We start from the raw sequence: 23,270 nt of genomic DNA on the forward strand, positions 1-23,270 counted from the left end.
GCTATCAGATCTATTTTTTAGAGAGTTGCAGTACACATTCACACATTGTAAGTTTTGAGAAATGCTGCACTTTTTTAAAAGTCTTTCTCACTTTACTTAGCTTGGTACTTCCTCAAAATTATTTGTTCATATATGCCCCACCTCTATTTATTTATTGTTTTTATAATTTGGAATTCTCTCTTCAGAAAAACCTGTAGCATATGATTGTACATGAAAAAGATTTTCATAGGATGTTGACTTGCATTGGGCAGTACTGCTATGGATGTAGGAAGGAATATTTTATAGAACACCCACAATAGAATTACATCAATAGAACTGTATCAATAGAATTATATCCACTTTATTGGAAATGTGATGGAATCTTTTCCTTACCTCCCAATATGGCCCACAGAAATTATTAAGATTCTGCACGTGCCTCCATCCCAGCGGTGAGCCACCACTGGCTCACCATTACGTTCCTTCATTGCACCCAGCGCACGGAGCGTTGCACTTTAACAGTAAGAGATGCCTGCCACATCGGTTAAATTGAACTGGAAGGACTAAATTTTCCTAGTCAGTGACTGAACAAACGAGGTATTACTATTCTGCAAGGTATATAGCATGTCCTAAAGGTTGAAGAGTTTATTAAGGAAGATAGAGGCTATCCTCATGAGCACACTTTAAGACCCATGTGGTTTGGTCAGCTGAGGAAATAAAATACATCCCCTCAGAAAATTTGCCTATGCTTGGTTACACCTTGAAAGCTTCACAGGTAGTTGCTTCGGAACTTACGAGGGCATTCGACTCGGAGTTTCTACGTTCATTGCCCGTGGCTTTTTAGTCATTTATGGAGGGTGCCACCCTCCCACTGTCACCGCCCTGTGGTGAAGGAGTAATGCAGTTCTGAAATAGGGCATGGAGGTAAATCAGAGCGTGACTGCAGCCGCCATACTCCTGAGGGGAGAAGGAAGTTTTGCTGGGCTTTCCTAATGAGGAACAGAAGAATATGGCGGCTCCCAGGCTACTGGCAGGGATAGGTGGAGGAGGACTGCCTTCAAAGAAAGGAAGGGAAGGAATTATTTGTCAACTATGCTAGAAGCATCTATTTATTGATTTCATTTTTAGCCAAGGAGGTATTTCCCTTTTTGTGCAGACGCAGAGCTGAGGTTGAGAGTCATGAATGAATTTGCCAGTGATTCAGACTGCATGATTTGAACCTGGTCCTCTGTTATTTGCTTGTTTTTATTGAAGTGTAATTGACATACAGTGTTACATTAGTTTTAGGTGTGCAACACAGTGATTCGACAACTCTGTCTGTCACTCAGTGCTCACAAGTATAGTCACCGCCTGTCCCCATACAGTATTGTCGACTATATTCTCTGTGCTGTGCTCTTCTTCCCCGTAACTTCCTTACTTTGTAGCTGGAAGTTGTACCTCTTACTCCCCTTCACCTAATTCACCCATCCCCTGACCGCTTCCCCTTTGGCAATCACCATTTTTTTCCTTTGTATTTCTGAGTCTGTTTCTGTTTGTTTGGTTAGATTTCTAGATTCCACATACAAATGAAATCATATAGTATTTGTCCTTCTCTGTCTGACTTATTTCACTTAGCATAATACCCTCCAGGTCCACCCTTATTGTCTGCAAATGTCAAGATCTCATTCTTGTCCATAAAAGTTCAGACTTGGTGAACAATTATCTTCTGATCATTTATAGGAGAGGAAAACATTATGTTTTGGGATGCTCTATGACACTTTGGGAGATAATTGTCTATTATACCGTTAAGCCAAGTATCTGGGACTCCTTACTGACTTTTCTCCCTTAACTAATTATGTTGTTTCTCAGTCTCTTCCCAAGTGTTTATAGAATGAATGCATTTCCAACCACCTGGAACAATGTTAGCAGTGTGGTGAAAAGATTTTCAAAAATTAAGAAAAGTTTTCTTTGAGAAATTTCTAACTCTGTGACTTGAGGCAGGCTACCTCTCTATTCCTGGTTTCCTTTGTCATTGAAACCATGTGCACATAGCCTCTGCAGGAAGCCCCACCTGCAGGAATCCTAATTCAGTTGGTCTGGAGCTGGAGCCCAGCAGCAGTTTTGCAAAACGGCCCAAGTAATTCTTTTTTTTTTTTTTTAAAGATTTTATTTATTTATTTGACAGAGAGAGATCACAAGTAGGCAGAGAGGCAGGCAGAGAGAGAATGAGAGGGAAGCAGGCTCCTCGTGAAGCAGAGAGCCCAATGCGGGACTGCAGCCAGATTGGAAGCCACTGGACTAGAGGGGGTCTGGTGTGTCTTTTGTTTCTCACCTATAATCTTTTGATTCTATAACCAGCTCTAGAGTGGTGTCTGGTCCACAGCTAGTGCTTAGCAAATGGATAATTGCTGTCACAAAGAAAAAGCTTCAAGGGAAATGGTTGTCACAGAGAAAACAGGCGCCACAAAGTCCATATGTTTTATGCCACGTAAAATCACTGTCAAATACTTTGGAAATCATTTGCTCGGATTTGGGTAAAATTGGTTGACTTATGTTTTAGTATTATACGACATATTTTACTAATGATACTTTATACTAATTATGATGTGTTAACTACTTATCCTAAGTATAGTTAATTATACAAATTACCACAAAGTGTAGGGATTACTCCTGTAAACTCTTGAGTCAGGCTGCCGGTATTCCTATCTCTTCTTTACCATTTCCTTCTTCTGTGAACCTGGGCAAGTCACTCCATCTCTCTGGGCCTCCATGTCCTCCTCAGGAAAATGGAGACAGTAACAGTAACTGTCTCTAGAACTCCTGTGCAGAATAATAAACCCTTGCCTATCCCGCATATGGACCACTGTCTGACATGCGATAATGCTGAGAGTGTGATGGTTGCTGTTGTAGTTATTGTGATCTTATTCACCATATCTTCCCTCCCTTCCACACCCCACCCACCTCACCTCCATCCACCCTGCCCACCTGCCTCTCACCTCCAGGCTGTAAAGGATGCCCGCTGAAAGTCATGGAGACGGCTGATAAAGGTCAGGGGATATGCTGCGGAGGAAACAGAAACACTAAAATAGCCACAACAGCTTTCTTTCTTTATTTTTTTTTAAAGATTTTTATTTATTTACTTGATGTCACAGAGCTCACAAGTAGGCAGAGAAGCAGGCAGAGAGAGAGTAGGAAACAGGCTTCCCGCTGAGCAGAGAGCCCCATGTGGGATTCGATCCCAGGACCCTGGGATCATGACCAGAGCCGAAGGCAGAGGCTTTGCCCACTGAGCCACCCAGGCACCCCAACAGCTTTCTTTATTTATTTAATAGATTTTAATATCTATTTTAGAGGGGGAAAGGAGCAGAGGGAGAGAGGAAGAAGCAGACTCCCCACTGAATGTGGAGCCAGACATGGGGCTTGATCTCATGGCCCTGAGATCAGGACCTGAGCTGAAACCAAGAGTCAGATGCATAACCAACTGAACCACCCAGGTGCTCTCTGCAACAGTTTTTTGTTTTTTGTTTTTTTTTTTAAAGATTTTATTTATTTGACAGACAGAGATCACAAGCAGGCAGAGAGAGAGAGGAGAAAGCAGGCTCCCCATGGAGCAGAGAGCTTGATGTGGGGCTCGATCCCAGGACCCTGGGATCATGACCTGAGCCGAAGGCAGAGGCTTTAACCCACTGAGCCACCCAGGCGACCCTCTACAACAGTTTTAAAACCAGCACCACATGAAGCTATTTTAGAAAGGAGGCAACCCAAACAGCACAAAATAAAAACTGGCACTCCAGGTGATGTTTCTGAATCACTAAAAATGACTGCATCCTCTATATTCTTTTTACTAAGGAAGGAATGAAAGTAAATACCAGAAATATTTCCATCCAAATAATAAAAAGGAAAATACTACATTCTTTTTTTTTTTTTTTTTCCATTGGAAAATACTACATTCTGCACGGAAGGAAGAAGCTTCAGATGTCTGGAAGTTCCACAGCTGTTTGGTAGCAATCTGTTACAGGAACCAATAAAACTATTGAATCTTCTTGAATTCTTGCTATGTGTGAAGCATGTTCTAGATACCCAGAGAATTTAAAGACTGTTAAGACATGGTTCCTTTCTTCATGAATCTTTGAGTCTAATCTCACATATAAACATGGAGATGATTGAATATGGTACTTTAGAGCAAATAGAGGTGATGTTAAAAAAGCAAAATGGTGTTAACAAAAAGAGAGGGGTGGTAGCTCCTTTGAGTATAGATGAGGGCAGGATTATGAGGAGTTATATTGGTGTGGAGAAAGCTAATAGAAAGTTGTGATTGAAACTAGGCCTTGGACACCAGTGACGTCCAAGAAAATCTAATTTAGTAACGCGAAAGTGAGGGCAGTTTTGCCACCCAGGGAACATCTTGCAATGTATGGAGAGATACTTGGTTGCCGTAAGTGTGACATTTAGAGGGGAAGCTACTGGCATTTAGTGGGTAGAGGCGAGAGACTGGTCAACATCCTACAGTGCACATGACAGTCCTCACAACCAAGAATTACCCACTGCCAATGGTCACCAGTACTGCTGGTGAGAAGTCTTCCTTCAGGGCTAGAAGTTGATAGTCAAAAGCACCCAGGGAGTCCAGAAGCCTGGGTAGTTGTCATGAGCTGGGCAACTGTGGGCAAACCATGTAATCTCTCTGGTCATCTCAAAATGGGGGCACCTCTGGGTGGAAATTGAGTATCCATTCTTGAATCTTGACTTGAGGCAACACAGGTTCATAGACTGATAGAGACTGACCTACATGAATGAGGCTCTTGATAAAAAGGTTTTCTGTTCTTTACCTGTCTCCTTATTTAATGATAATCTTGAGGGGTAAAAAAGTTCGTAGTGTAAGATGCCAAACTGAAATGAATATCAACATGCAAGAACTTCAGAAGTAACATTTTTCATCAGGTACTCGTTAAGAAAAATCTGTGTCTAGAAAAACATCTACCTTAGGTTATGTAAAATTATGCTTGTATTGCGCAAGAAAGTCATAGCAAAAATCTTTTGAAAATTTTGATTTGTTGACCCTAAATCGTGCTGACAGCATCTCTTTTCTGTTCAAATAAACATTTATTCCAATAAAAGGAGGCACTGTGATCTTGGGTATTTGCTGTTCATTTCTGCTGCACAGTGCCTTGGTTAAAGTTTTGTGTGTTTACTAATCACACAGACCTTAGGAAGGTAACAAGTTGTTTTCCCATTGCGGCTAGTTTTGTATCTAAACTCTGAAAATGGCTTCTAACCAAGGAAGTCATAATAATGGAAAGTTGAATCTACACTTGTGTGAATAATAAGGAATTTTTAAAAAAGCTTGAGTCATCTCCATTTATTAATTAAATGTTTATTTTTATGAAATAATTTAATGACAGTATTCATTTAAAAAATATCTACAACAAAGTATTTTAATATGAATTAGCAAGGTCTTCAGAATGGGCCTCACAGAGGGGTTGCATGAATCTTTGGAAATTTTTGGTGTGTTCCCAGGTTAATCAGATTCTTTTTTTTTTTTTTTTAAGATTTTATTTATTTATTTGATACAGAGAGAGATCACAAGTAGGCAGAGACACAGGCAGAGAGAGAGAGGGAAGCAGGCTCCCCGCTGAGCAGAGAGCCTGATGTGGGGCTCCATCCCAGGACCCTGAGATCATGACCCGAGCCGAAGGCAGCGGCTTAATCCACTGAGCCACCCAGGCGCCCCAGTTATTCAGATTCTAAAAGGAGTATTTGATTCCCCAGTTGTACCATTAAAAAAAGAAAGAAAGGAAGGAAAAAGAAAAGAAAAAGAAAATATAAGTGCACTTCCTTAGAAAAAACCAAAACCTCATGTGGTTTAAAATATGTCACTCCTCCACTTCACCCCCTCCTCTGGGGAATGGGAATACTTCTGCATAGACAGAAGTCTATTTTCTAGCAAAATTTTCTAGCAAAATTTCCCACAAGAGTAGTTTAGATGAAAAAACAAAAGAATCAAAAAGACCGTTAAATCTTCCCAAGGAAATGTATATTCTAATGCACAAATCCCTCTACTCTGCTTGGTGGGCAGGAGAACCAAAGTTGTAACCTTTCTTGACTCCAAGAGCCTAAGTGTGGTGGGGCGCCCACAGCAGTGGTGTGCAGGGTGGAGAGTTAGCGCCCTCTGCTGATGGAGGAAATAGAACTGTCCAGGTGAAACGTGAGACCTCTTTTTAGTTCTTTTTCCCTTATGATAGTCATCCTTCTTATTAAAATGATTCAGCCTGGGGGAAATAAAAAATTATAAGTACTTACAAAGTTTTGCGTGTGTGCGAGTGTGAGCATATGTGTAGGCACACGCATGTGTGTTGTTCCATACACACCCTTTTAATGTAGGCACTAAACAGATGGTCCCTAAGGCTTGTTAGACTTTTAAAATGATGTGATTCTAAAAGTACTTAAGTAGTTTCTTAGAAGGAGGAAATAGAAATTTATGATTCATGTGAGTAATAAATATTTTGATGCATGTGGCTAGCAGTTTAACTGATCAATGCCCAAGAATTTTAATAAGGAATTACTATAGGGTTTGGAACATTTATAGTGAAGAGGTACCGATCACCAGTCATGTGAGATGCAGACTTATGCTTGAGGAAAAACAATCAGCTAGAATTTAGGAGACCAGACTATTGATCATTAAACTTAATTTACTTTAAGTAAGAGAAAACAATACATTCAAGAAATCTTATTTCTATTAAATGCAGGCTTCTTTACACATATAGTTTAAACATTTTAAAAGTTTTATTGAGGTACAATTTCCATACCATATGTTATCCCATTGATTTTTAGTAAACTTACAAGGTTGTATGACCATTACCCCAGTCTACTTCTAGAACTTCTTCATCTCCCCACAAATTTCCCCCCACCTATTTGTGGTCAGTCCCCACTGCCAACCTTCCAGCCACAGCTAACCTCTGCTTTGATTTCTGTCTCTGTAAGTTTTCTTTTTCCAGAAATTTCATAAATGGATCATACAATATGTAGTCTTTGTATCTGGTTTCTTTTATTTGGCATAATGGTTTCGGGGTTCATCTACGTTGTCACATACACCCATAGTGTGATGGTTTTTTTTTTTTTTAAGATTTTATTTATTTATTTGACAGAGAGAGATACAAGTAGGCAGAGAGGCAGGCAGAGAGAGTGAGAGGGAAGCAGGCTCCCTGCCGAGCAGAGAGCCCAATGCGGCACTCGATCCCAGGACCCTGAGATCATGACCTGAGCCGAAGGCAGCGGCTTAAACCACTGAGCCACCCAGGCGCCCTAGTGTGATGTTTTTAATTGGTGGATAGTATTTGATCATGTCTAGTATTTTATATCTTGATTATTCATTCACCAGCTGGTGAGCATTTGGATTGTTTCTAATCTTCGGCTATCATAAATAATGCTACTAAGAACATTTACACACAAGTCTTTGTGTATAGATTCCCATCTAAGGATGGGAATTCATAAATTGTATGATAAGGTTATAGTTAACTTTATGAAAAGCCGCTGTACTGCTTTCTAATGTGGCCTTATTATTTTACATCTCCACCAACTATATATAACAGCTTCAGTTTCTCAAAATCCTTGCCAATACTTGGTATTTTCTGTGTTTTTTTTCAAAAATTATTATTATAGTCATCTTAGGCGATGTGTAATAGTACCTCGTTGTGGTTTTAATTTGCATTTCCTTAATGACTAATTATATTGAGCACCTTTTTATGTGCTTTTTAGCTATTTGATGTCTTTTGGGAAGATTTTCTATTCAACTCTTTTTGTGTGTCTGTAATTGAGTTGTCTTATTATAGAGTCTGGGAGTCCTATATCTGTTCTTGATGTAAGTCCTTTACCAGATACGTGACTTGCAATACTTATTTCAGTATGAGGCTTGTCTTTTCATTTTCTTAATAGTATCTTTTAAGGTACAAATATATTTCTTTTTTTTTTCTTAATGTTTTATTTCTTTGTCAGAGAGAGAGACCGCACAAGCAGGGGGAAGGACAAGCAGAGAGAGAAGCAGGCTCCCCGCTGAGCAAGGAGCCCCATGAGGGACTCTATCCCAAGATCCTGGGATCATGGCCTGAGCCAAAGGCAGATGCTCAACCTACTGAGCCACCCAGGCATCATACAAATGTGTTTTTTTAATTAACTCCACTTACTATTATTTTTTTAATGGCTTGTGCTTTTTTTGTTGTATTTGAAAATTTGTTACATCCAAGAATTCTCCCAAGGTCAAAAAGATTTTTTTTCCTGCTTTTTTTTTCTTGAGGCTTCATTATTTTAACTCTTACATTGAAGTCTGTGATCCAGTTTGAGATAATTTTAATGTACAATTTGAGGTAAAAGTCAGACTTTGCAATTGTCCCAAAACCATTTGTTGAAGAGTATCGTGTTTCCATTGAATTGTGTTGGCATCTTACACATATTAATTTACATTACATGCATGTATTAATCTCTTCCCCTAAACCTTTTTAAATAATTGACCTTATCTTAATTTCAGAAATCAATTCACAGACTCAGATTTTAACTAATACACTCAAGTTCCCACAGCTAGTAGATGGCAGAACCAGGATACCCAAGTACAAGATCTGTCTTATTAAAATTCCATCACATGTTGCTTACTTCCATATTAAACCTTAAGCTCCTTGAGATTGCATATCAATTTGTCTTATCTTGCCACTGTAATGTATATAGTCCGGTATTGCTTATTTGAAGGTCCTGTTATGAAACCCTCAATTGACTTAAGTGATACTTGTGTGAAAATAGCAACCTCATCATCTCAATAATGTTTTCTCTCAATTATTTTTGTGCTTATCATTGACAAAACCAGACTTTCACTTCATTTTATTTATTTTTATTTTTTTTTAAAGATTTTATTTATTTATTTGACAGATGGAGATCACAAGTAGGCAGAGAGGCAGGCAGAGAGAGAGAGAGGGAAGCAGGCTCCCTGCTGTACCAAGAGCCCAATGCGGGGCTGAGTCCCAGGACCCTGAGATCATGACCTGAGCCGAAGGCAGAGGCTTTAACACACTGAGCCACCCAGGCACCCTCAGACTTTAATTTTAAAGGAAACGTTACAAGGGAATAACTACTCACCTTCTGTTAAAAGTCATTCATTCTGGGTGATGGACATTGAGGAGGGTATGTGCTATGGTGAGTGCTGTGAACTGTGTAAGACTGATGAATCACAGATCTGTACTCCTGAAACAAATAATACATTATATGTTAATTTAAAAATATATATGACAGAATTTAATAGTAGCAAAAATAAGCGTCTTTTAGATTTAAAAAAGGCTCAATGTTTTGACTTAATAAAACGAACATGACTTAAAAAAAAGTCATTCATTCTGAATGAACATGAAATTCATTAGGAACTATGGTGAGTCAAGAGTGTCTGTGCTCATATTTGACTATAAAGGAGTTTTGGGTAACATAGGGGGGTCTCAGATACAGACTTTCAGATAGTGATAGAAGTATCGTCTTGGAAGCCAGAAGATCCTAGTCCTGGCACTGCAGTCACTTATTATGTGACCTTGAGCAAGACCTTGGCTCTCTTTGTACCACAGTCTCCTCACTGATAAGAGTAGATGTGGACCTGGTACCATTATGATTTGCCTCCCATGATATGCTTTTGTTCAGTGAAGAACCATGATAATACCCTGTTCTACTGATGACACATCGGTGGCTTCTCTTCTGTGCAGATTGCAGTGAGAATATGTTCCATTGTCACACGGGCAAGTGCCTTAATTCTAGCCTCGTGTGTGATGGATACGATGACTGCGGGGACCTGAGTGATGAGCAGAACTGTGGTAAGTAGCATTGTTCCCCTAAAGGTTTTCATTGAAAGTTACAAAAATGTGTAATCCAGAACCCGTAGCTCATTGTTAATGTGGTTAGCAGAGTAAATGACAAAATGGTTGGTGTCTTAATTTTTAGAAAGAGGAGGTTTTTTCAGTTACTAATCTCAGTCATGTCTTATGTGTCAATGCCATATTCCTTACATAAAATCGTAATAAGGAAGTGCTTAAGAAGTAGAGTGGAAAGATGGGTAAGAGTTGTTAATACGTTCATAAATTTTTCTCCTTGAGAATGTTCTGTTTCTTCTCTGGTTAGAGCCACTGGCTCTAACCACGTTTAGATTTTGAGCTCTTGAGCAAAACTTTGCGGACAGATAAATTGTGGTGTGGCTGATCCCCTTATTATATGCAAACAAGGACCCCTCCTTTAACTGATAGCCTAGCATGGCAGGGACGACTTCTGTAGAGCTGACACCTAGAGTTAGGACAAGTACATTTATTTTATGTACACAGTCTGATCTGATCTTTTAAAAAATGAACCTACCTGCTAGTTACACATTTGTATTATAAGCAACATCTTCCTAATTCACCCCAGACCCTGGTAACTACCTTTCCACTCCTTGTTTTTACAAATTCGGCTTTTGAAGATTCCACGTATAAATGCTGTCACACAGTATTTATCTTTCTCTTTGACTTATCTCACTTGGCATAAACACACACAGTGTTCTATATCCATTATATCTCAATAAATAAATGAATGGGCCTGCTATTTAAAAAGCTGTGTTCAATAGCAAATGGCATTTCATGCATTAAAAGCAACATTCCTTTTGTGTGTTTACCTTTTTGACTTGTGGTTACCTGTAGAATTTTTAGGTCTTTTATTATTGAGTGACATGAGGACTTAGTGATATGAACAGAAAGACAAGCTAAGATGAGGAGGTACCCTGGAAAAATGATGGGAAATAATATTTAGCAATTAGAGAATATTGAAGTGGATGTTGGGGAAGGGTCAGAGGAATGCCTCGGAGTGGCAAGTGTCAGAAATGGCCCCATACTGGGAAACTAGGTCATTCTAGAAGTCGCTGTCCGGCTGCTCCTCGCTGTATCCGTAAAAATACTGGAAATTTGTATATGTACAAATCATCTCACAAGTCACTAGGTAGATACAGATTGCCTTCTGAGACTGAATAATGGTGGAACAAAGAGTGAGAGGCAATTTTCATTGTATACATCACAGAATTTATAGTTGGAAGAGGTCTTGTAAATTGATCTAATGCAGACCCTCCTTTGACCAGTGGGATCACTGGAGAAAAGAGAGGGAAAATGTGGGCCATGGGCTGGAGGGCTCGAGTGTAGCTTGGTACTTGGACAGGTCAGTGGAGAGGGCCAGGGTATAGTTACTGTGTGAAAAGAATGGTCTTACCACTCACCATATTTCCTCTGAAGATAGTAGGGCATCATGAAGTGCGCTCTTAGGGTGCCTATACCCTATGCCCTGGTAATGATTACAGCTTTCCCTTAGACCAGTCTCTGCCTCAGCTACCCATTGTTAGCAGGTTGAACATTGTGCTGGTTCTTCTGGTTTCTGCTCAGGCATCCCATCTATTGGGTCTTTCTTCTTTTCTCTGAAGTCTGTCTTCCATGTACCTTACTTTATTGGTTCTGGACGCCCTCTCAGATCCATGGTCACTCCGTGACTCTGTCAGGGACAGTGGCACTGTTCACAGATACTCATGATAGTTCTCCAGTATTGAATCTGTCATCCATGAATCCACACATAGCTTTTATTTATTTTTAATTTTTAAATTTAGATTCCATTAGCCAACATATAGTACATCATAGTACATCATTAGTTTCAGAGGTATAATTTAGTGATTCATCAATTGCATATAACACCCAGTGCTCATTACATCACATGCCCTCCTTGATGCCCACCACCCAGTTACCCCATCCTCTCACTCACCCCACCTCTAGCAGCTCTCAGTTTGTTTCCTATAGCTAAGAGTTTCTCATGTTTTTTCTCCCTCTCAGATGACTTCCCTTTCATCCCCCCCCCCCCGTGATCCTCTGCACTATTTCTTATATTCTACATATGAGTGAAATCATATAATTTGTCTTTCTCTGATTGACCTATTTCGCTCTGTTCCATTCACATTGATGTAAATGGTAAGTATTCATCCTTTCTGATGGCTGAGTAATGTCTCACTGTGTATATACTCCACATCTTTTTTTTTTTTAAATTTAATTTCTTTTCAGTGTAACAGAATTCATTGTTCATGCACCACACCCAGTGCTCCATGCAATACGTGCCCTCCTTAATACCCACCACCAGGCTCACCCAACCCCACCCCCTGCCCCTTCAAAACCTTCAGGCTGTTTTTCAGAGTCCATAGTCTTTCATGGTTCATCTCCACCTCCAGTTTCCCCCAACTCCCTTCTCCTCTCCATCTCCCCATGTCCTCTGTGTTATTCCTTATGCTCCACAAATAAGTGAAGTCATATGATACTTGACTCTCTCTGCTTGACTTATTTCACTCAGCATGATCTGCTCCAGTCCCGTCCATGTTGATACAAAGTTGGGTATTCATCCTTTCTGATTGCACCACATCTTCTTTATCCATTCATCTGTCGATGGACACCTCAGCTCTTTCCACAGTTTGGCTATTGACACATATCTTTTGAAGGGTTATTTATATCAAGGTTATTCATATCAAGGTTATTCCATGTCTCATGGTAAAGAATCCTATAGATCCTGCTCTCTGTGAGGAGAAACATCACTTAATTCCCTTTTTTCTCCAGGAATGTATAGTTTGGGGAGGAGGTTAAGTCCAGGATGAAGAGAATCATGAAAAAAAATTAAGCATTTCTTACCCAGCAGTTTTTCCCAATATGAATGTATCTTAAGATAGTTTGACAGAAAGCCCAAGCTCAGGGTCAGGAAAGGTGACTGGAGATACCTGCCTTCCCAGTTTACCATAAAGAGATAGGTTACAATTCTTAGAAATGTGGTAGGGTTGTCACAAATTCATCAAATCAGCTATCTACATTGTAAAGCTTACATCACAGTTCTGTTTATTTTAACCAACGTAAAAATCAAACGTTTTTCATAGGGAAAGAAAACAACAACTAAACAAAACAAAACAAGACAGGAACAAACTGTGGGTCCTGAGAAAGCTGGTCTTACCCCATAGAGATGGTGGCCAGTGGGTCACATGCCTGTGTAGAAGTGGCATGGCTGTTTCAGATCCATCATGGAAAAAGGGTTGAGGGTATCGGATCTTCAGCTGGAGCTATGAGTCATGCCGGTTTGTCATGCTGGTTCTCCACATCCCCACGAGTTTCTGTTTTCTCCAGATTGCAATCCCACAAGGGAGCACCGCTGTGGGGATGGGCGCTGCATCGCCATAGAGTGGGTGTGTGACGGTGACCATGACTGTGTGGATAAGTCTGACGAGGTCAACTGCTGTGAGTGCCCTGATGATTTCCATTTGCTTATCTTTTCTTTGCTGCCTCGTTAGACAAATACAATATCTGGCATTCAAACAGAAGATCGTCATACTTTGGCTCTAGTCTATAAAGATAATAATTAAGTGGTGTGATGACAAATGCCATGTATCTGGCTTCCACATGTCTCTCCCCAGGACTCCAAGCTTATTTTGGCTGCTCTGGCCAAGCAGGTGTCTGTTTTTCCCCATCACTGGCCACACACCTCCTTTCTGGATCCGTGACTTTGTCCAATGCGGTGTTCCTCCCAAAGATTGGGAGACTTTTTTCCTGCAAAGTCTATATGAGCAGTTAGGTTTCCTTGCAAGAGCCCCGAAACATGTTCTCAGGCCCCATTTGTGGGAGAGCATGGAGAGAATTGCCAGAGAGAAGAAAGTCTTCATGGCTCATGGAGTTACTCAGAGCGCACAACAATAATAACTTTACGGGCTGTCGTGTTTCTGGGTGAGTAAACAGCCCTGAATCTTGAAGTTAGATGTTAAAGAAAGCAATGTTGACCTGAAGGAGTTAATATGATGTATTTTATGCATGTTCACACTAATTTAAGTTTTTATCCCATCTTTTGCTGTCTAATAAGAGTCACCAAAGTTGATACATACAAGACTGAATATGTGACTTGCCTATAATTTGAGGCAAAAATTGAAATGTGGGTTGCATGGTTTTTATTTTGACATAGGAAAAGTCATGTAAATTCATTAGCAAATGCAATGCCCAACTCTCCCCTTCCTGAATTGAGTTGGAACTGGAAATATCACTTGAGTCCTTTTTGGTGGACATGATGGGACAGAGTGGGCTGTATCTCGGGGGATCGTGGGAAAGCAAGGGCATGGTGCTCGAGTATGACGATTCTGGTGTTGAGCCTTGGTGCGAGCATAAGGAGCTTTAATATTAGACAGCAACAGGGAAGGCTGTGGCCACAAGATGCATGGGTTTCTGATGCTCCAAAGGACAATAGGGATAAAACTGAGTCAGCCTTCAGGAATGGAAGGTGAGTGGCCACTAGACCATCATTTTCAAATGTCAGCTCCCATAAGCAAGTTTTGAAATCAGGTGTTTATTGTGTGCAGGGTACTATGCAAGTGCTTTCGCACATGTCACTTTATTGGCCCCTTAGATTGGGTTGGAATAAAATGAAATGTTTGGGCTTAGAGTCAGACAAGCTTGCCTTCACATTCTGGCACCAGCTTTTCACAGTCTTGTGACTTTGAGACAGATGCTAAACTCTCTAGACTTTAATTTCCTTATTCTAAACCAGGTTGATAGTATCAATTTTGCAAGTCTGTTATGAGGATTTGAGATTAGATCTGTACCACTCCCAGCATGGTTATTACTGTATAATAAGCCTTTAATAAAATTACAGCTTTTCTATGCACAGTAAACCTACAGATCATCAACATCATCAACATAATTTCTTATTGTGCCCTTATCAAGAAAAAATTAATTTTTAGTAAGTGTCATTTAATAAGGCAAGGGGGAGCCCAGAAAGAAAACTTGCCATTCCAAAAACACTTGGACTGAAACACATTGATGGCACAGTCCTTCACTTATGCAGACCACACAGATACTCAGAACACTTCCTTTCTTGGTGATGCCACACAAGCAGGCACCATATATACCCAGAGGGCAAGAAGGACTGACCACTGTTCTGGCTTTCCACAGCCTGTCACAGTCAGGGTCTGGCCGAGTGCCGGAGCGGACAGTGTTTCCCCAGCACCTTCCAGTGCGACGGGGATGAGGACTGCAGAGATGGCACGGACGAGGAGAATTGCAGCCAGAGTAAGTGTGTATCCCCTACCCCGTGCGTTCCTTCCTGCCGCCTTCCTGCGGAACCAAGCAAAGCCTTGGCGGTGACCTCATGCTCACATGGGGTTCCCCCATACATCCTTCCAGATTGCCTGGTGCAGCGCTCCTCACAGCGCTGGCCCACCCAAAAAGGCTTTCTTGTGGTGAATAGAATGCTGGAGCATCATACACGAACAGTCATTCCTCAGGGTAGACGATGGAGGCTGAACACTTACCCAGAGTGGGAGATTTGGTTCATGGTTATGGGGAAGGTCAACACGATGATAAAGGAAAAGCTGAGTACACAGTATTCCATTAAGTTAGATTAGGTTCCAATTAGGAGGAATTGGCTTCTGGAAATTAAATGTGAAAGCCTTTTAAAGTAACCATGTTCAGAGAAGCACTTCCTTTTTCTTTTTCTTTTTCTTTTTTTTCTTCTTCTTCTTCTTTTTCTTTTGCCTGGAAGTGTAATTTTTATGTATTTTTTTAAGATTTTATTTATTTATTTGAGAGAGAGAGAGAGAGAAAGAGCATGAGAGGGGTGAGGGTCAGAGGGAGAAGCAGACTCCCCACTGAGCAAGGAACCCGATGTGAGGCTCCATCCCAGGACCCTGAGATCGTGACCTGAGCCGGAGGTAGAGGCTTAACTGACTGAGCCACCCAGATGCCGCAGTGGCGTTTTATTTTTTATTTCAAGTTTTTACTTAAATTCCAGTTAGTTAACATATAGTGTAGTATTGGTTTCAGGAGTAGAGTTTAGTGATTCATCACACAGAAGCAGTTTCATGTCTCACATGACAGAACCATGTACTTCGCTACACCTGGAAAGGGTCACTGAAAATTAAAAAGAAAAAGTAAATCAAATAAGTTGTTTTTTAAAATGTCTATGTCTCTCAGACAAGAAAGATCCACACTGATTGAAGCTTCACTTTGTGTCAAAGCATTTCTCAGCACCAGGCTGGTAGGAATACCCCTTGACTGGCAAATCACTATGTTTGTTTATACGTGACCTTGCCCCTCACCAGTGTAGCCTAGTCATTAAGAAGGTGGCCGTTGGAGCCCAGCTCCCTGGGTTCAGGCACCAGCTCTGCTCCCTGATTCACTTTAGGTTGGTACCTGAGCTCTATTGGGTCTCGGGTTCTGTGCCTGCAAACTCAGAGTCACAGAGCTGGCTCGTGGTGAGCACTCTAGAAATGGGAGCTCTTATTACATGGCTGTTGTGTTCAAACATGTCTTGGGCTGAGCATATAACAAATCGGCTAATGAGATTGGTCACCTGTGGCTAAAGTAGTTTTGTCTTAATAAACACTAATCATTAGAATTGCTTTAGGGAAAAAGCATTGCAGTCCTAAAGGGAGACACTTTTAATCACAGATTTAATACCTAAAGCATCCGATAAAGAGTGCTTTGTTTTACCAATTTTAAAATTCAGAAGTAGATTCTTTTCTAGCCATGAGTTATTATGTGCCTATCAGCCAAGCACCTCCCTTTGGATCAAATTGTTCTTTCTTTCTACATAATTCATCTCTGTTTGAAATAATCTTGGATTCTTCCCTATGCAATGGTGAGATTTATGAAGTATTTCCTTACAGATGTGAGATACAAGAAGGTCATGTGATGAAATGGATCAAAAGTCCAATTTTATCATCTTAATATTACTTAATCTAATGCATTTAACTTAATAAGTGTATTCGTGGCGCTCATAGGTGGTTGACCACTGGGGCTTTAGTGGCAAGTGAAGCTCCTCATGGAGCTTGCAGGCTCCTGGGCAAGACGGGTATGATGGAAATTACTGTGCAAGTCAGTGTCTCACCATGGAGTGACGTAGGCCATGAGGGAAGATTCGGGGAGCTCCGTGCCATATGTGGTCTTGCACAGGGCATCAGGGAAGATTCCCTGAGGAAGAGATGTTGGCACTAAGATCTGAAGAATGAGTGGAATTGACTTGGAAACTGGGACTGGAAAAAAGCATTTCAGGCCCAGGGAACTGCTTGGTTAAAAGTCTGAGGGAGGAAAGGAGCAAGGCATTCGGAGGGTACCGGAGAAGGCCACTATGATTAAATTTGGGAGTGAAGGGGAAGAGGGTACTACTTCAGAATATTGCCACCAGTAAGCCCAGGCCGGCTCTGCTGGAGAGGTTGGGGAGGGAAAGAAGAGCCACCCAGGACTTGGGGCCAAGTCCAAGATTCAGGCCATTACAGCCCTCAGGCTCTGCTCTCAGCCTTCCCTTCTAGCCTCCCTGAGGCTACAGTGAGGCCAGCCTGTGCTCTCCACTCCAGCCTTTGCCTATTCTACTGTCTGCTTGGGAAACCCATTCTACCTTCTTCTGCCAACTTAACCCAGCTGCCTTAAGAACTTCTTCAAGAAGCTTTCCCCATACTGTCCTAGTCTGCTTCTGTTGCCTTACAATGCCTTCAGCGGCACAGTGATCACACAGCATGGTAAGGTTCTCTGGCCATGGCCATCCCCTGAGTTAGAATATAAGCCATTTCACTTCTTTCATCTTTTAATGCTTCATTGTGCAGCTGGTCACAGAAGCTTGTCACACAGCAGACACTCAATATCTGCTGAAAAAATGAATGCGTGGCTTATTAAAATTATTACATTAATTATTAAAATTATTTAAGAGATGAAACTCATGGAAATGACCCTGGCTTACTTTGGAATGATGGTTTGACTCTGATGATATTTTAAAAACAAAACAAAACAAAACAAAATGAGTGGCATCTCTTTTCTTTAAGGCTGTAATATATACTGTTGCACATTAATGGGAAGAGTCCAGTATAATAAACACTGTCTTAGAATTATAGATGAGAATGATTATATGTATACACATACTATTATTTATTCTTAAAAATGTCTTGCAAGCTTATTTAGATTCCCGATGACATATCTGAAAGTAATTGACTATAATGGGCAAGAGCTAAAAAGAGAATGGGCAGTAATTTATTACCTTTTCCATTTAACCTACAAATGACCAGGAAATCAATGGGAAAAGCAGTTTCCTCTCTACATCCCTTAAGGAAAAGCCATTAGGCTGACGCTACTGCTCTTATTCATTTGGAAACGAGAAACCCAATTCTCAGGTCATCACAGCTAGGCCAGTGATACTTTCCAAGCACATATAGAAAATACAGATCGCAGCTGCCCAAGACTTGCACCATGACAAAGTATCCTCACTGTACTGGTGTCAATGCCCTATTTATTTTTAGGGAAAGCGTTTTCCTTATGGGGAAGACTAGAGTTGGGTGCAAATGAGTCCTTAAAATAATATGGTTTGATGTTCAAGATTCCAAGATCATTATGTTGGCCTTTCTCTCCAATCACTTACATTTTATTTTGTAATCCAGTTTATTCATCCAAGTAAACATAAAACACTGCCCTCAGCCCCCCATGAAAAGCAACAAGAGCCCCTTTTTGTAGGATAGCTTGCCTCTTATTTCTTTGTTCCTACAGAATCCTTTTGGAATAACTGTATTTAGTTGCCAGGAAAATTAATCCAGAAAGTTACATATTTAACATGTGTTCACTATTTTTGGAAAAATTGGAAGGGAATTAAAGTTATGTCATCCCTCAGCTCCTCAAGAGGTCCTTGATGCTTTCAATCCTAGTGTGAGGAATTTACAGACCAAATAAGTGTGCCTTTCCCCCCTCTGTAGGTCAGACTCCATGTCAAGAAGGCGACCAAAGATGCCTCTACACTTCCTGCCTTGATTCATGTGCTGGCAGCTCCCTCTGTGACCCGAACAACTGTAGTAAGTACAGCAGCTGACAAGGGCCATCACCGTGTCAGGATATGCATTTTGCTTTTTTCTTTTGAATTGACATGAAAATGCTGAAGTCTGGAATCCTTCCAAATGCGTGTGCGTGTGTGTGTGTATTTAAAAAAGAAAACAGAATATATATACATATATATATGTATATATATATAAAAAGAATATATATACATATATGTATATATATTCTGTTTTCTTTTTTAAAGGTTGCATGTGGTAGCAGAAGAGAAACAAAATGGTCTTAGTTGACTTAAATCAGAAACAAATGTGTCACTGTGAATGGCCTATAAATCCCAAATTGCCTGATAGCATTACCATTACTTTCCCTTCAACATCAGCTCCTATGTGTTACTTTCTTGGCTCCGTCTGCAGGCAGATGCTATCTTCCTTCCCTCTTAGAGCAGAGCTTCAAAAATGGAAACTTCATCCAAGAAGCAAATACGAGGTTCGTCTAAACAGCGCATAGAGCTGTGGTGGTCTGTTCTCATAACACTTCTTCTCGCCTTTGCAGGAGCTTTGCTGACCTAGAAAGATCTAGTAGCTGTTATGTGAATTTGTTTGGTGTAGACTGTTGGCTCACTCTAAATTAGCTTTGGAGAGGGGAGGGGAATTCCTGAGGGGGAGAGAATGGGCAGGAAAAGTAGAGGGCTCAGTAGGCCCTTGTGGGAAGTTGAAAATGAATCAGACAGACAGGAAAAACTCTGATTTCTAGTAATGAGTTCGTATTTGTAGGCTCCACTTTCATATTCGACTCACTTCTTTCACTTTTTATAATTAATGTTTGGCCTCCTCTTCCAGGTGGGGCTCGAGATTTCAAAGCCGGTCTGTCAGCTTTCAGTTGGCAAAAGTTTGAAGGTATCTCCTAGTTGAAAGTCTGAAGGATTCAGGACCTAGTTTTACTCAGTGGCCTTTCTGTGTCACTGTAGAGCTTATAGCGGCTTCTCCTGGAATCCCAGGAGTGTGAGGGAGGCAGCCAATGAAAAACCCGACTGAGAGGATTTTTTGTTTAATTTCATGAGCACTTAATAATAAACTTTATAACTATTTAACAGTGTGATAACCCAGCCCTCCTCCACTTCTATGAGAGAACAGTTGAGAGAGATGTTAATCTGACCATTAGGACATTCTGCCACTTTACTCACTCTAAACTGATTTAAATATGTGTGTGTGTATATGTGTGATAACTGTGTGTATATGTATATGTATATGTCCTGGGTCCATTGTTTCACACTTTGCTTTATCCCCCATTCTGCTCTGAAACTTTTCCAGATGTCTTTCTTTCCTTCACTTTGAACTTGGCATGAGCAATTTAGAACAGGAACAGTGTCATCTCAAAGACATGTGTTTATTATTAAAGTTTCGGGGATTGTCCGACAGGGAATGGCACTTAGTATTAAATTAAAAAAAAAATGTTGAAAGGGCAGTGTTAGCCTGTGTCCGATTTGGGTGAGGAGTATTCAGTGCATCTTTTCCTAGTTTCTCCATTACTGCAATATGTCAAAACTCAAAATGTAAAAATATGTTATACCTGTCAAAAAAAAAAAAAAGTGGAAAGAAGGGCACTAGGTAACTCTGGCTCATGGTCCACTGGTATTTACAGTGGGCATAACAGCATTCCAAGCTCTGGGATGGGCACTGGGCACTCTAATGGCAGAGAAGGGAGACATGATTTCTGCCTTCCTGGAGATAACTTTTCCGTGTGGGAGAACACACTGCCATCTTTCCACTCATGTGTACTATATTCTCTCATGTTTTCTCTTTATGTTCTTTCAGTATACTCGAAACAATGTTCTAGCATCTCGCTGTCTCTCCAGCTCCTTCATTCACCACAGATGTTCTTGCCAGATTCTTAACGTATATATTCAGCAGAAATTTGTTCATCCCTCTTCTGAGTGCCAGGCGCTGGGCTAGTCATTGGTCCCTCATTCCTTCTGTGTTATTAAAAACATCTTCCAACGTACAGGTGTTTTTTCCCTCATCTTTCAAAGAGATTCATGACGGTATGTGTGTACTTGGTTCTCTGTAAAGTTGGGCCAGTAGCATCTTCTCTCAGAAAACTTCATGCACTTGAAAATGTGATTAATTATTTGAAGATCGTTACCACCAGAGAGACTGTGGCTTAGATTCTGAGGCGCAACAACACAGCATTGTCTTTCTTTGGCTCCGTGCTAATAAAAATATGAGTTGGAAGAGTACAGATATTCTGTCTGGTGGAGTCAGCCTCTCACTGGACCTGCTGGGATTCTAGTCCTTGAAGACCCTTGTTTTTGCTGTACATAAAATGTGATGGGTCCCTGAAGATATACTGAGAGGGACCCAAGCATCAGTATTTTTTACATTTCCAGGTGACTCCATAGTGCAGCCAAGATTGAAAACGACCACTTTAGTGGTTTGTTCATGACCAGGCTGTAAGGGTATGTGACATCCCTGAAACTGAATGTGAAAAAGTCTTTAGAGCTTTCAAAGTTTTCAGTGGAGAAGTCCATGGCTTGTCTCAGACTCCCAGAAATGCCTATAGTTTTGTTTGTTTGTGTTTTTTTTAAGCCTAAAACCACATTTCTCTCTCTCTTTTTTAAAGATTTGTTTATTTATTTATTTATTTATTTATTTGACAGACAGAGATCACAAGTAGGCAGAGAGGCAGGCAGAGAGAGAGAGAGGAGGAAGCAGGCTCCCCTCCAAGCAGAGAGCCTGATGTAGGACTCGATTCCGGGACCTGAGCCAAAGGCAGAGGCTTAACCCACTGAGCCACCCAGGTGCCCTAAAAGCCACATCTCTGATGACATTATGTACTGATAGGTGAAGTATCACAGTAGCCCCACATCCACTAACGATCCAGAATCTTTGACATCTTTATGCCCTGCTGGGAGGCAAAATACAGAGGTATCCTTGCCTCAGGGTAGGAGCAGGAATGCTATTTCCCCTCACTCTGGTGTGGGGGACTCATCCATCACTCCCACCTTGGAGTGTGCAGTCCAGACAACTGGGGAATCCTGTGGAAAGAGCAGTTCCTGGGCATGTGTCTCTCCCCACTTCTTTGTGCCCATGACCGCCATGGCTGTATGAAGCCAACTGTGACTGTCACACCCCAGGGGCTCTCACGTTCCTCTCAGTGTTCCATCGACTGTTCTACATATTTGCTCATGCATTTGTCTCCAACACTGAGGAAGCAATGAACAGCTTTGTTCTTTGAATACTTTCCTACCAACCTCTCAATTTGCCTTCTCCTTGCAGTCTCTAGTTGGAAGGAGCAAATAGTATAGGGGTGCGGTAAGAAAGCCAAACACCATAATGGTTAAAGACTTCAGTCCTTGGGAGCAAATGGTAGATGAGAGGAATGATCTCTTTCTAAAAGCTTACCCAATGAATGAGTGAAAAATGAATGATTAAATTAGAATATTACCCTTTGGTAACAAGTTGTTTCCATTTGGTACCATGCGTTGGTGAGTTAATGGGTCAGGACGTTGAGCATCTACAGCTGCTGACATCCCCCAAAAGAAAGAAATCAAATATACTTCGCCTTCTGATGGAAGAACACCATAGCACCTACAGTCTTCCCTAAGGGAAGAAACTTAACACTGCATGCAGCTGCCAGTGTTCAGGAAGTAGGAAGGGCAGGGGAATATATTTTAAGTTCCCCAGGAATGGGTAGTCAGCAAAACTCACACTCTGGCACACTCTATAGTCAAATCCCTGGGTGCTCCAATAGCTAAAGTCTAATTAAAAATAAAAGGATGGGGCGCCTGGGTGGCTCAGTGGGTTAAAGCCTCTGCCTTCGGCTCAGGTCATGATCCCAGGGTCCTGGGATCGAGCCCCGCATCATGCTCTCTGCTCGGCAGGGAGCCTGCTTCCTCCTCTCTCTCTCTCTGCCTGCCTCTCTGCCTACATGTGATTTCTGTCAAATAAATGAATAAAATCTTAAAAAAAAAGAGTTTAAAAATAAAAGGATGGAGGGGGAAACCCAGATTGAGAGACTTAGAAGACAAAACAAGTTTGAAAAAACGGGCAGGGCTTAACTGTAGTATTCAGGGTGCAGCAGACACTTCGGTAATAAAACTATAAAGCAGAGCAAGGAGGTGTAACTATGAAACTCAGTCGTTACTCTGCGGGGAAAGGAGAAGGTTGGTAGAAGACAGGGTAAGCAGAGGGCCATCCGGGATGTCTGGCAAAGTTCAACTTCTTGATCTGAGTGGTATGTACAAGGGTATTCACCTTAGAAAACTCATGAAACAGCTATTAAAAATCACAATAAGGAGAAATACAGAATTTGAGGCAAAGATCTTAGAATATTGTATATGCCAATGGATGCTGAAAGCGACATTTTCTCATGTAAGTGACCATCATTTACTACGTGATTTCCTGTGGTTTCAGAGTATTGCATCATGGCAAGGATGTAACATCATTTAGTTAATCCCATCTTTAGGCTCAATTTAAC

At 41.0% G+C, this 23,270-nt stretch overlaps 1 protein-coding gene across 1 annotated transcript in view; it reads left to right on the forward strand.

The window, feature by feature from the left end:
* Positions 1-23,270, forward strand: part of CORIN (corin, serine peptidase) — a 256,736-nt gene that overhangs the window by 160,371 nt on the left and 73,095 nt on the right. Inside the window, 4 exon segments of the mRNA XM_045984999.1 lie at positions 9,678-9,785; positions 13,128-13,238; positions 14,937-15,053; positions 18,719-18,814. Of these exon segments, the coding sequence (XP_045840955.1) occupies positions 9,678-9,785; positions 13,128-13,238; positions 14,937-15,053; positions 18,719-18,814 (432 nt within the window).

Source organism: Meles meles, chromosome 2, assembly GCF_922984935.1.
Source record: "Meles meles chromosome 2, mMelMel3.1 paternal haplotype, whole genome shotgun sequence".
NCBI classification, from domain to species: Eukaryota; Metazoa; Chordata; class Mammalia; order Carnivora; family Mustelidae; genus Meles; species Meles meles.